The sequence below is a fragment of the Esox lucius genome, chromosome 4 (genome assembly GCF_011004845.1).
Source record: "Esox lucius isolate fEsoLuc1 chromosome 4, fEsoLuc1.pri, whole genome shotgun sequence".
Lineage (NCBI taxonomy): Eukaryota > Metazoa > Chordata > Actinopteri > Esociformes > Esocidae > Esox > Esox lucius.
In genome coordinates, this window is record NC_047572.1 from 33,573,981 (window position 1) to 33,587,257 (window position 13,277).

The following is a 13,277-nucleotide window of genomic DNA, read 5'->3' on the forward strand; positions in this document are numbered from 1 at the left end:
GATGATTACACGTTTAGTCATTTCATATATTTATTAGGTGAATAAAATATTGGATACAGTCAAACATTAAAAGCCATATAAAATGACGTGAACATTTATTTTGAAGACTATAAATAAAAGAATAAAAGTGATTTGCTTTGTGTGCAATATTATTATCTACATTGACATCCTTGTCACAGACACACAGGTCATATTCATTGAAATTCAACGAACACCAGAAACCCAGAAGAGCGCTAGAGTTAATAGTTAATGGTTTTCTGAGCATGGATTAAACAAACTTGAGCTCTGGTATTTCATTAAAACTCTGTGACCACTGCCATTCCTGATTTGAAAAGGCATTCAGATGCAACCATGTATTAAAAAATATACATTGATATCACCGCTATCAGAAACCACAAGATCACGGTGGCATTGACCGAACATGCTTTCAAATCGCTTTGTAGGCCAATATTGTTGTGCTGCATGTTCTGTGGTCAGACACAGCTGTGTGTTCTGTGGTCAGACACAGCTGTGTGTTCTGTGGTCAGACACAGCTGTGTGTTCTGTGGTCAGACACAGCTGTGTGACAAATGCCTCCTTTGGTTACAGATAATAGTGACAATAAAGGAAGTTGCCATGGCTCTTCACAGGTTGCGAGAAGTGCAGTCCTCACTTGCTCTTGTTCTTGCCCATAGAGGAGCGTAGTGAAAGTGTGCCCTCTGCCCACGAGTCTGGGTACTGCATCATCTTCTGCCACAGAGACACCTCATCTCCTGTGGAATCTACCTCCACTTCCTCATTTCCAACGTTCAGTGAAGCTGAAAAGGCAGCAGAAATACTGAGTGAAATAAAGAAATGTTGTATCCCCCCCCAAACCATTTCTGCACAGTCATCCAAAACCGAAGTCTGAAACTCTGCAAACATCTAAAGGTGATTTACCCCCTGGGGGTCATGATTTGCCACTGTCGGTTTTCCAGTTCTTTTTAAATGTGTTAAATGTCATAGCAATCTGACAGTCCCTGACAGTCGATGATCATTGGTGCAACATCTGAAGAAAGGACAGTGACCAAGACATGCAACATCTGAAGAAAGGACAGTGACCAAGACATGCAACATCTGAAGAAAGGACAGTGACCAAGACATGCAACATCTGAAGAAAGGACAGTGACCAAGACATGCAACATCTGAAGAAAGGACAGTAACTAAGACATGCAACATCTGAGCAGGAGGATGGGACCAAAGAGAATGGTTGCGTTCTCCTGAAATATTGCATGCATCCTTCGTGATTGCTGCAACATATGATTTGCTTAGATAAATGCTAAAATCCCTCTCCAGACCGGTCAGGCATCACTGTTGCCTCAGCAGAGGAACACACCCGTCGTGTTGTTACCTGCGCCTGTGCTCAGTCGAACCCCGCCCAGGAAGTCATTAGTGGACATGGCCTCCCGGTCCCACACGGTCAGCTCCAGGTACATCTCCCTCAGCTGGGCCGGGGTCAGGTCTTTGTACACAAACGTGTGATCATAGTGAGGGTTTAGAGTCTTCTTCACCACTGGAGTCTTCCTCTTCGTGGACTTGGCCTTCGACGGCAACAAGTAACTAGAGTTAAAGGAATAACAAGGAGGACATTTTGCACTGATTTTCATGTCAGAATGATGAAACAGAAGGAACGAATGTGTCAGCGCGAACATGAAGAAGTAACCGGGACATCACGCCGCCAGCTAACCCTTTGACGAAGGAGTCCGACGTGCCCCCTGCTTTCATCGCCGTCAGGTTCTTGGCCTCTTTAATCAGGACGTGCAGCTCCCCTCCCTCCTCAGTTTTCGTCTTCTTACCCAGGGAGAGGGACCTGCCTAGAGGGGACAAGGTGCCAGACGGGACAGTTTGAAACAAACAGTGCAGACTAATCTATTCTGTTGCTCTGTTCAGTCGACTCAGACACTGCTACCTTTGGTCTTCTCGACGGGGGGTTTCTTGGCGGAGACGTACTTCAGGGAAATCACCAGCTCTCCTTTGTACTGAGAGAAGGCGGAGGACTGCATTGGGTGGGCCTGTAGAGAGGGACCACAGTAAAACCACTGTCCACAGGGTAATGTTATCTACTGCAGAAGGCTGGAGGTAATTAATGGGCCTGAAGACCCAAACACACGATCTGACTGGGGACAACCTGAGTCATCATGAAGGTGGAGGGTATTCAGGCTTACTTTTCCCACGAGCACCATACACTCCTCTTGACCGGCGTCTAGGTCCCGGATTCCCAGAGGCACCTCTACTTCACCCAGGAAGGCATTACGGCCCAAACGGTCATGGTGCCAGACTGAGATCTGGAGGCAACGAGTAAGGACCTGGGAGCGGCTGACGGAGAACTGGAGGACCGGTCAGGAGGAGAGAGGACACAGTCAGGACAGGTCAGGTCAAAACAGAAGTAGAAGATTTACTGCCCACTCCTAGTGAATGTAGTATACAATGCAAATATAATTATACAGAAATGTGCTCCCAATTTCGTCCAACTTGCTCTTATGGTTTGTCTCATCGCAACAACGCCCAGCAGGCTCAGGACTATCCAAGATCAATAGTTGTGTTCTCCAAAGCACATCTCAACAACAGTTTCCACTGCACCAGGAAGTAGACACTTGGATAACTCGCTCACCGGCAAACAAACATGATTTAGCTTGCAGGCCGCAAATCTACCAGGAGAGTTTAGTCTGTGACGAGGGAAGAAAACTGTCCAACAACCCCACCAACCCTCAATAGTGGTGGGCCAAAATCCACTACCACACCAGAAGCCCGAAGGCAGTGTCAGTACGGCAACACCAGGACATTAACCTCTGGCCACATTGATGCAACTGTACTGAAAAGTGGGGAATTTGGATAGATGCAGAAAGTAAACAACATAGTGGGTCAATTTCCACAGCTTTGCCTTGGTTTAATTCCCAAGGCTACCATGACTGGATGCTTTATGAGAGGAAAGTATTGCAGCTTGTTCATCTTGATATCTGTACTGGTGCTCGTGGCAACCTCATTTTTCAGAGTAAACCTTTAAAGGACCTCCCACTGAGCTTGACAAATAATAGGAGATGTGTCCACAGCTTGGGGTCACAAATGTTCTACGGCAGTTCCAGGGAGGCTTTCACCTTTAGGGTCTCATTGTAAGTGGGGTTCACAGTGTTACGTTTGACGCTGGTTTTCTTCTTGCCCATGCGAGACTTGTCAGGGAGAAGGTAGCACTTGACATACCTGTAGAACAAAACAACAGCATGAGGAACGCTACTGAGAGAAGTTCCATCTCCTCCCGCAATACCAGACAACTATTTGGACTACAGAAATGTGTGCCTACATTCCCATTAGAAACGATACTTTTTCTCTTGGGCACATGTGAACAGTTTTGGCTGTGTGTTCTACAGTGACAACACGGAAGTAAACCCAGAGTTACTGACACCGTGAGTCATTTCCCACACTATCAAGATGTTCCCATCAGTTCCTATTGACACAACCATCTCATCCGGAAGGGATACTCACGGGTTGGAGCGCTGACGGGTTGCATCTCCGTGGGCCAGCGAGTGGCACTCCTTGATGAGGACGTCCAGGCTCTGGACGGTGTCTTCATATCTGACAGAGAACAGCACGTCCCCGCTAACCGCCACGCTGTCGTAGTCTCCTGCCTCGCTGTAGATACTCATCATGCTACCCAGCGTGCTCTGTGACGGAAACACGCCATTCAGCGAGGAGCAGTTTAATACCAGCAGTTCAGCTGCAGTGATACTGGACCCCACAACATCCTGTCATTCACACCAGCTGTAACTGAGGAGAGGACGGGTACAGCAAGGATATTCAACTCTCCCCCTATGTGGGCTGGAGACTTCTGGTTTTCGGTTCTACCTAATCATTAAGTGCACCTACTTAAATCCCTGATTAGAGGGCTGAAATTACAAAAGAGAGTGGAACTGGCATCCAGGGCCAGAGTTGAATAACCCTGCTGTAACCCATCCAACCAGCAGAAACTTGTTCCTTGAACATACACAAAACACTGCAGATACTGTGACCTGCGTGTGGAAAGTCAGAGTCAATATTCCTGCCCTGAAGCACATGTTTCACTTGAGCGGTGGATTCCATGGTAACTTAATTAGGCTGTAACTAAGAGACAGCATTCACCACATGAACCAGGATATCCTGAATGGTCTCAAAACGTTATCTGACTCATCAGCAATTCTGTGTTTGAGAAACCTCTTGAGGGACTAAAATAGTGTCACACTAACTAGAACCTATGATAGAGGAATATTAGCGAGAGTCAAAAGCATTTACCTTGGAGCCCCGAAGATTCGACATACTGGAGCACACCTCCTTCCTATGGATGCTCACCAAGTTATCAATGTCTTCATCTTCCTCTTCATCATCCTGCAGGCAGCAAACAATGGTGAATAAAAAGGCACCACAAACGCATTCCTCATCCATGCACAAACGCATTCCTCATCCATGCACAAACGCATTCCTCATCCATGCACAAACGCATTCCTCATCCATGCACAAACGCATTCCTCATCCATCCTAAGTACTAGGCATTTTTTTGCATAATGCGGGGAAAGCGTATACTCACTGGCACATTGAGGCCAGGAACAGATTTACTTCTGTCCCCCATACAGGTGTCTGGTGTCAGGGCTACCTCTCCACGCAGGTCCAACACCGACGTGAATTCTGGGTGAAACCCATGGAGACAAAATAAACAAGCAGGCAGTTGTTGACTCAAGCAGGGCTGAAGCCCATAAAACAGTGGCGGTCAGGATTAGGTGGGAGAAATCCCTGACCCAACAAAGTGAAAAGATATGTTGATGTAGTCTGGAGTGAAGCCCTTAATCCCAGTAGATCTGGGTCAGAGTCTCCAGACTGACTCAAGTAGAAACAGAGGACTGACACAACATGTCTCACCCGAGGGTTTTGGAGATCGCCTCACACTTCTCTTGAACAACCCATCCTCCTCCAAAGAGGAGAACCCTGTGCTGGGACTGGGAGCACGACGGGACAGAGAGGAGGTCTGTGGGAAGAGACGAAGGGGTACCATTCAGGCGCCTCCTGTTCATATGCAGCCCAGTTGGAACACTTAGGGACCATTTCAATGTCAGTTGGTTTAACAACTGGATCTCATCTGATCTGGTTGATGGGTCCACCTCCTGTGACTCAAATCAAATAATGAGCTGAACACTAAAATCACAATCACCTCGAAATTGCTAAGTACATGGACACTCCCTCCCTGAGCAGTAGAGGACTGGACGGTGCTACTATTTAGATTGCAGGTAGCAGCTTGAATGTGGAAGTCTCCATGGAACATGTGGCCGGCAACTGAAAAGAAACCGTCCAGCTGGCAGGAGGTTCTGGTAATGATTGACATGTACTGCCCACCTATCCTCCGCCAGCCAGCCAGTCGGGGGATACTTAAGTGGGTTACTCGGGTGGGAGGGGCCAGTGGGTGGGAGGGGTTAATGGGGTGGAAGGGGCCAGTGGGTAACTAATGTGGAAAGGGCCAGTGGGATGGGAGGGGCCAGTGGGTGACTAGGGAGGGAGGGGCCAGTGGTTGACTGGGGAGGGAGGGGCCAGTGGTATGGAAGGGAAAGTTCTGGGTATACTTACAGTCCCAGAGATGGCGCTTTGGATGCCGTCAGAGGTGGAGCTGTGGATGCCATCAGAGGTGGAGCTGTGGATGCCATCAGAGGTGGAGCTGTGGATGCCATCAGAGGTGGAGCTGTGGACACTCTCTGCTTTGACTGGAACATTCATACTGGACATGCTGGAGCTGGCTGGACTGGAGCGACCGGAGCTCTTCTTGCTGGACCATAAAGACCATTAATGAAGAGGCCAGTCTCCTTAGCATGTTACGCTAATGCTACATGTTCAGACGTACCTTGGGAAGACAGGGGTTCCGAGGGAGGACTCCGTGTCCGTCCTGAGGCTGTTGAGACTGGTTCTCTCTGCAGACTCAGTGTCACTGCGCTGCTGCTGGTCCTTCACATGAACTGGTTCTTCGGAGACTCTGTCTGGGAGACTGGGATGGCAGAAAAGTTCAACATATCACGTCGAAGCTACATCTACTCAAATCACGGTAGGTTGTGAAGCCTGGTGTCTCCCAGGTATACTGAGGACTCACTCCTTGTTGGAGGTCGGTAGGTCCCTCAGTCTGGGTCGGGGAACAGGGGTAGTCGACTGGCTGGGGTTCAGCTCTGTACTCCTCAACAGGACCTCTCCAGCTGTTTCCCTTTTCCGTGCTAGAACGGAACACAGAGCCTTAGCGAGACAAACCCTCACGCGCTGTTAGTAGCTTCATTTATCCTGCCAGGAAATACATTTGACACAACGCTGAAATTCCATTCTACACCAGAGAGGAGAGTTGTTCGGTTCCTAGTTAACATAACAGAGCCAAGACCCGTTTCACGGACTCACATGGAGCCCACTTTTTCAGGGAGGTTTTCACCATGTCATGTCCAGGGGCGGTAGAGAAGCGGTTGACCCGCTGGTCATAGAACCAGGCCCCTGTGCACTTTTTCAGATCACTGGAGGAAATAAAATAAAAAGGAGAAATACTAGTTATTGCAGAAGAGGCAGAGGGTGGTCCTCCGATACACAGAAATTAGCTGCAAACTTTGAAGGTCTCTGCCTGTTGGCAAAACAAGACAAAACTGTATGTCTAAAGGAGAGCCAGAAATTGGGGGTCAATCAGATCTCACCTAGTGCCCCAGAATGTTAGGCCAGCCCTAAGTAAACAAAGGGAATCATGGCTGTCCTGTAAAGCAGTGATTTACAGTGGAGTACAGTGCATAGAAACGTGACCCTTACGCCTCCTTAGCACACACACTGCACACCCAGGATCCTTTGGAGCGCTCTGCGCGGCAGTTGTGGCACACTGGGTGTTTGCAGGCCTTACACTGGCTGGTCCCAGACAGCCGACCCAGCGGTTGCAGGCAGCGTCCGCAGCTGTTCTCACTGTACCTCCCGCTACTGCGCTTGGCCCCCTTTCGCTTTATGTCCACCAGCTCCACCTTCAGCCTCCTGAAACAACACGGGGGGGGGGGTGGGGGGGGGGGGACTTGGTCGGGCCCACGGGTTTCTGTGTTGAAATGTTTTGCCCAACTGGATGTCGAAAGGCTAAAGCGACTTCCTCCATTTTCATTTTGGTTGTCTATCGGACACTCTCTTTCAGAGCGACTCACAGTTAGATTCACCTAAAGGTTGTTTGTTGTGCATATTTAAGTGGGGGATCAGCAAAGTCAAGTGAAAAGACAAGCAATCCACGGCTGACAATCACAATTAATCTTACAGGGGAGAACTCTTACTCAATAAATCCCTGGGAGATTAAACAGTGTGCAACTCCCATATTTCCATATCTTTTAGAGCTGGTTTCACAGACACAGATTAAGCCTGGATGAGAAAAAGGCAGTCTCCGCTGCACTGCATTCCCCCATCCCGTGTTTTCAGATCGGTGACGATAAAGACAATTAGACATGGGCAGGAGGAAGCCACTTTAGGTCTCTGGAGATTCACCCGAGGAGGGGGTTTCTCACCGAACACGCTGCTCCTCGGCCCGTCTTAGCTCCTCATCTCTCCGCAGGACCTCCATGATCAGCTCCCTTTCTGAGTCGGTCAGGAAGGCCACGTTGACCATGTCTGCAGGCTGGGGCATTGCTCCCCGGCGCCAGGCTAATCCCTCTGGGATCGACACCCTCGGCCAGATAGACTCCTGCAGACCAAAGAGCAGGTCAGAGCTGCAAAAAGTACAAATGGGAACTTTTACACGGTTAACAAGTTAAAGTGTCTCAGTAAGTCAGTAAGAGTCTGGAACGCTACTGGAGGGATGGAACACTGTTCTTCAAAAAGATATTCCTCATTTGGTGTTTTGGTGGTGGTGGAGAGCGCTGTCTAATTTAAATCCTTTCCTCAAGCCATCTTGATCTAAAATCAAGGATATCTGGACCTGCTCAGCATTTCTATACATGCCACAGAGCATGATAGGATGTTAATTGTTTCATTGTACCATGCAGTTCACCAGAGGTGTAAAAAGAACAAAGTTAAAGTACTCAACTGGGTTCGGCTGTGTTCACCACTTTAGGGAAATATCTAATTAAGATCTAAGTAACCAGTAAAAGGGGTTCAAAACTAACTAGTTATCCATTAAATAAATAAAAAGGAAGAGAATAAATTATCAAAAGGTCACTGGTTAGTTATTTAGGTCTCTGTTAACCTGGTCATTTAACTCTTCCTTAGGAACTTCCCAAAACTGGTGAACACAGCCGAGTTCTGCAGTTCACCTGTATGGAAGCATCTGCATTCGTTCTGTTCCTTCACTCATTAATTCTGTTTTTTCTTTCATTTCTCACGTGCCTGTATTTCATCTATGTTGTCATTTGTGGTTTCTGACAGAAAAAAGCTTTATCCTGTTCATGCTTCCATTGCAAATCTAATTTATGATGTAACTGTGAAAACCGCGTGAAAGTTTCTTCGAATCCTAAACATCAGCAGCAGTCAAGACGGAGTGAAGCTGATGGAGGGCTGGGGACCTTTAACCCCAGCTAATGAGTATCTAATGCAGAAGCAACTCTCAGTACATCAGGACATCACATCCATGCCACTCTGACTGACACAAACACATAGGAACAGCATGACACTGGACCAATGCACTACAAAGAACAGTTAAGAGGCTACTGTTGAAAAGGCCCTGCTGTGAGGGGAAAAGGACAGAGACCAGCAGAGAAAAAAGACAGATGGATGGACAGACAGACAAAGGACACTGTTTGTAGAGGGTGTGACCTCATCTAGTAAGCCACTGTACAGCTGGGCAGCCCCTGACACAGTATCGGCCAATCAGAAGGAGCTAACTGTTCCTATGGAGCTGGCTGACTCATTATGGGGGCAGACAGACAAGTTGACAAAATAACATCTCACCAGGGTCAAGAATCATTATGGCATTTTTAAAAGGTTTTGAACTGAACAAAATATATATTTATTAACAGCTTTTGGAAGTTGGACGACCAAAAGTGAAAGAGAAGCAAGTGGTAGATAGACAGTTTGAATGTTAGGTTGTGCCAATTTGTCATAACTTAAAGGGGTACTCTTTTCCAATATTATATTTATTTCACACTTTCAGTGTTGTAAAATAGCAGTTTTCGGTCAAAGGTCCAATTCTGAGCTCACTTATCTGACTTGGTTAACTTCAGCACTGGAAGTAGTACACTCCCTCCAAAACACTCAGGTCAACCGCCATCCCTGTCTCTGTGGACTAGGTGCGTTTGCATGACCACTATAACAACCGTGAATACATTTAAACCGTATCACTCAAACTGTCCAAAACAAGGCCAAAACAGGAAGTACATTCATAATTACTGAACATACCTTATTATGCTGTGCTGTTTAGGGTGAATCCATCCACTACCTGGGTATGGAGCAGGCAAGTGAATGAGCTCTGTAATGGGACATCGAGAACATAAAATATACCTCAAATCCCCACCCCCGAAAAAAATATCAATTTTAGAGTCAGTTTTAGAGGACTGGGTATATCTTACTGGAGTAAACCACGACAAACTAATTAACTTAGTACTGTAGCAGCTAACATTATATAATGTTGACATTTTTTCCAAGAGTAACATAACATGCCTGGCTTTTTCTCAAAAGTAAATATAGCACTTTCGGCTTGCACTCAAACATGAATCAACATTTGTTGACACACAGCAAACATTTAGATTTGAGCCTGTCATCTAATGGTCATGTGCTGTACAACAGGACATGGGAAAATGTTCTTTAATCTTATTTTGACAGACTGGCTAACTTAACCAGTAGAAGGAAGGTAGATAATGACTAATGGAATCCAGGATCTGTGCTCCCAGAGGGAACCGTCTGGCAGGCTGAAAGGTTACTCAGAGGACCGGGAAAATAATAAATAACAAGAGCTCAGCATATCAGTGTTCCCACCCTTTAAGGACACAGTAGTGGGTGGAGTACACTAGTTAAAGGGTTTTCTTGAATCTTGTCACCAATCCTGTTCACAGTCCATTTGACACCAGAACCTCATAGGAGACATAGTGGACATCACGTTGAATATTCTTCAGGACTCAGGCCTGACTGGCTGATCCGATGGTCCACACACTTGCCCACACTAGACTGGTCTGTCGATGGGATGGCTTGGTGGTCCCCAGGAGAGGGTTAAGAACCACTGGTCTAGTACAATTAAGCCTTGAGACATCACATGGAGTTTGCCAAAGGTACCATCCCGCCAATAAAGGCTGAAACGGATGCGTTGTTATTGAACGGCAGCAGATCAGTCTATTTTCTGACCTTTATGGCATACGTTTCTGTCATGAGAGAGAATCTTGTTCCTTTATTCTCTATAAGCACTCTATTAGTTGATTATTTCCTCCCCTCAGTTAAAATGTTTTGCCATCTGCTGCTAAACCCCATCTTCACATTTCTGTATTTTACTCTAGGTCCTTACAGCTCCAGAAAAATATGGAAGCAACTAAGACATCTCACATTGGCCCTGTTACATTTCTGCTATCACCAGCAAGAGCACTTTGTATCTCAATCATTTAGCTGACGCCCTAACCAAAGCAGCTTATCGTACTGAAGGAATACATTTCTGACCTGGTCCCCCATGGGAAACGAACCAACAACCTCTGGCTTTGCAAGTGCCGTTGCTATACCTACTGAGTTATACAGAACAGCATTTAAATGTTGGATAGCATTTCATAGCATTTAAATGTAAGTAAATATAACATTTCTTAACTTTACCTTTTAAGTAAAAAAGAAATGCAAATGAGTGAATATAGATGTACCTTCACTGCCAACTCACTTCTAAGGGCTTTCATTAAAATCCCTCCATGACTATTCATGACTTTGTCCATGACTATTCACACAACTCATCTTTCTAAACTGAAAAGAGCCTGTATGTAAAATACATAAAATGGATTTTAAAACCGAATGTGTATTGGAACATATTATTTTAAACATTAAATTGTCTTCAGGAAAGGTCTAAAGTATAAATCCCAGAGTAAGAACACAAGATATAGTGAATGCACAATTCGATAAGATGAATAGAAAATAAATAAAATATATAATATTATATGTGGTACATTATTATCACGACAATTACGAAATTAATTAAATGAAATAAACTATATCTCATGTAAAACCTAATGGAAGTTCTCTCAGAAAGATTCAAGACGATCGCATGGATGGTGCAGGCTGAACGTCACCGAGCAGTGCCCGTTGAAGGGACAAGTATCCGTTCGATGCAACCACGAGATCACAGATTCCATGCTTATTAGGCAGTAGTTTCACACCTGTCCCATAAATTATTGGGCCATGCTCGGTGTACCCTTTGACTACAGCAAGGAATCCTTCGCTAGATTTGTGAGCTGTTTGACGGTAATCAGCGGATACAGGCCCATTACACAATCTGTTATCGACTCCTTGGTATAAACAATACATAAATAATTCAAACTTTAGTTCCCAAATAGCCTACAACAGCGGATGATGTCAAGTTTTTAAAAAATACACGCCTTTAAGAGTTCAGTGGTAACGGGGCAAAACAGGTGTCAGTTTCTGCACTAAGCCAATACATCGCGGATAATAAAGAATTCCAAAAGGAGGCTTCCTTTCCAATATCAGGAAAGAATATTCAGCAGCTTACCTTATATAATAATAGTAATAATAAAAAACAGTTTTAATGCGTATGCAACAGATCAGAATGGATCAAAACAAATTCAATTTACCTAAGCTGCAATGCGTCGTCGCGACTTTCCCCACAGTTAACCTTACCGTTTCTTCCTGCACTCTGAATCTGCTGAGTTTCAGCCGTGTTTTCTGACCATAAAATCCCGGAAGATATGGAAACGCTGTCACAGTGTGGGGCGGCCAAGAGCTACAGAAGTTTTCCGCGATAGGTACTTTTTCCTTAACGCCTGTAGCTCATTTTTTCTCAAAGAAAACAACAGAAGCAGTGCTATTATTAATTATTAATTTAATTATTACTTCCCATGGTCTTTCTACTAAAGCACTGACACCTTTAAACAATTTTAAATACATGATTGGCAATTTGACGAAAAAAAATAAAATAATCAACACTACCCCGTTTAGGTCAGCGTACCTTTTGGAGATTGTTTCATTCAGTGAAGTGTAAAAACACGAATTTTGTGTCAAAATTGAAGATTAAATAATGTAAAACAAAAAGGTGAAATATTTGAGGGCATGGCTAACTTGCCACCATTGAGTCCATTGTTAATTCCATATTGTATTTGAGAATTATTTAGAAGAATGTGAGACCATTTGTCAAATAGCTGAAGATTGATCTTGCAACCAGACAACGATCCAAAACACACAAGCTACAACAGAATAGCTTAAAAAGGGGTGTTATAGAATACCCCAGTGAAAATAACACAGTGGAGCTATTTCATAATAAAAACTGAGAAACGGGTCACTCAATGCAATGCAATATAAATACCTTACATAGGCCGATTCACAAGTCAGATGGACACAGTAAAAGAAAATGCTTTTGCTTCCACTAAGATATAGGGAACAATGGCTAACACAATGTTGTTATGTTACACTGTCTTGCCAGCAAGACTGTTAACTTTACACAGAACAAGCATCTCTGAAGAGGCATCTTCACTTTATAAAGTTAAAAAATATAATGTTTGTATATTAGCAGTGTATAAATGAATTGTTATATTTGAAATAAATGGGAACATCACCCTAATAAAGGTATGCATTTTGAATCGAGGCATCATGAATTCTGTGGACGTGTCATGAATTCTGTGGACGTGTCATGAATCATGTGGATGTGTCATGAATTATGTGGACGTGTCATGATTAATGTGGATGTGTCATGATTCATGTGGATGTGTCATGCTCCTGGCATGCGCTTCATGATAGTGCAGCCTGTAAAGGGTGGGAAGTTTGAGGGCAGCGTGTGATTGTAATCCACATTGCCGACCAGTTCTTTTAATGTATTCTTTTAATAAAATAAAAGGCAAAACATTTGGGAAAGAAGAAGATCCTATTGGGTATCTATGCTCTGAAAGTCTTTCTTACATGAACAGCAAAAATCATTTCCTGTAATTGTCAGCTTTCATCTCGTCTCAAATACCGTTGTTACAGACAACAGGTCTGTAGGTTTGACAAAAGTAAACAGGCATTTGTTTGGAATATTAATGAGAAAAATTCAAAACAGACCACACAATGTTTGATTGTGTGGTTGCTATGCTGGTCTGTGCTTTACATGAGTTATTATTATTAAACCTTTATTTCAACCAGGAACACAGACT

At 44.7% G+C, this 13,277-nt stretch overlaps 1 protein-coding gene across 5 annotated transcripts; it reads right to left on the bottom strand.

The window, feature by feature from the left end:
• Window positions 1–5: 5 nt before the first annotated feature.
• Window positions 6–11,912, bottom strand: sytl4 (synaptotagmin-like 4). 5 transcript variants are annotated; one of them, XM_029119339.2, is made up of 18 exons: window positions 11,727–11,912; window positions 9,352–9,421; window positions 7,527–7,727; window positions 6,802–7,014; window positions 6,409–6,518; window positions 6,116–6,233; window positions 5,873–6,013; window positions 5,602–5,797; window positions 4,903–5,008; window positions 4,574–4,671; window positions 4,282–4,374; window positions 3,499–3,677; window positions 3,114–3,216; window positions 2,184–2,345; window positions 1,928–2,030; window positions 1,706–1,832; window positions 1,370–1,578; window positions 6–797 (listed from the first exon to the last, which is right to left on the bottom strand). In XM_029119339.2, exons 3-18 carry the CDS (start codon window positions 7,643–7,645, stop codon window positions 649–651), a joined length of 2,226 nt encoding a protein of 741 aa, XP_028975172.2. In that variant the 5' UTR covers window positions 7,646–7,727; window positions 9,352–9,421; window positions 11,727–11,912; the 3' UTR covers window positions 6–648. The 5 variants fall into 5 exon arrangements, with proteins under 5 accessions (XP_028975172.2, XP_028975170.2, XP_019901617.2 ...); XM_029119337.2 differs by having other exon boundaries at window positions 7,527–7,702; window positions 11,773–11,874; XM_020046058.3 differs by having other exon boundaries at window positions 11,773–11,874.
• Between the last annotated feature and the right edge of the window lie 1,365 nt (window positions 11,913–13,277).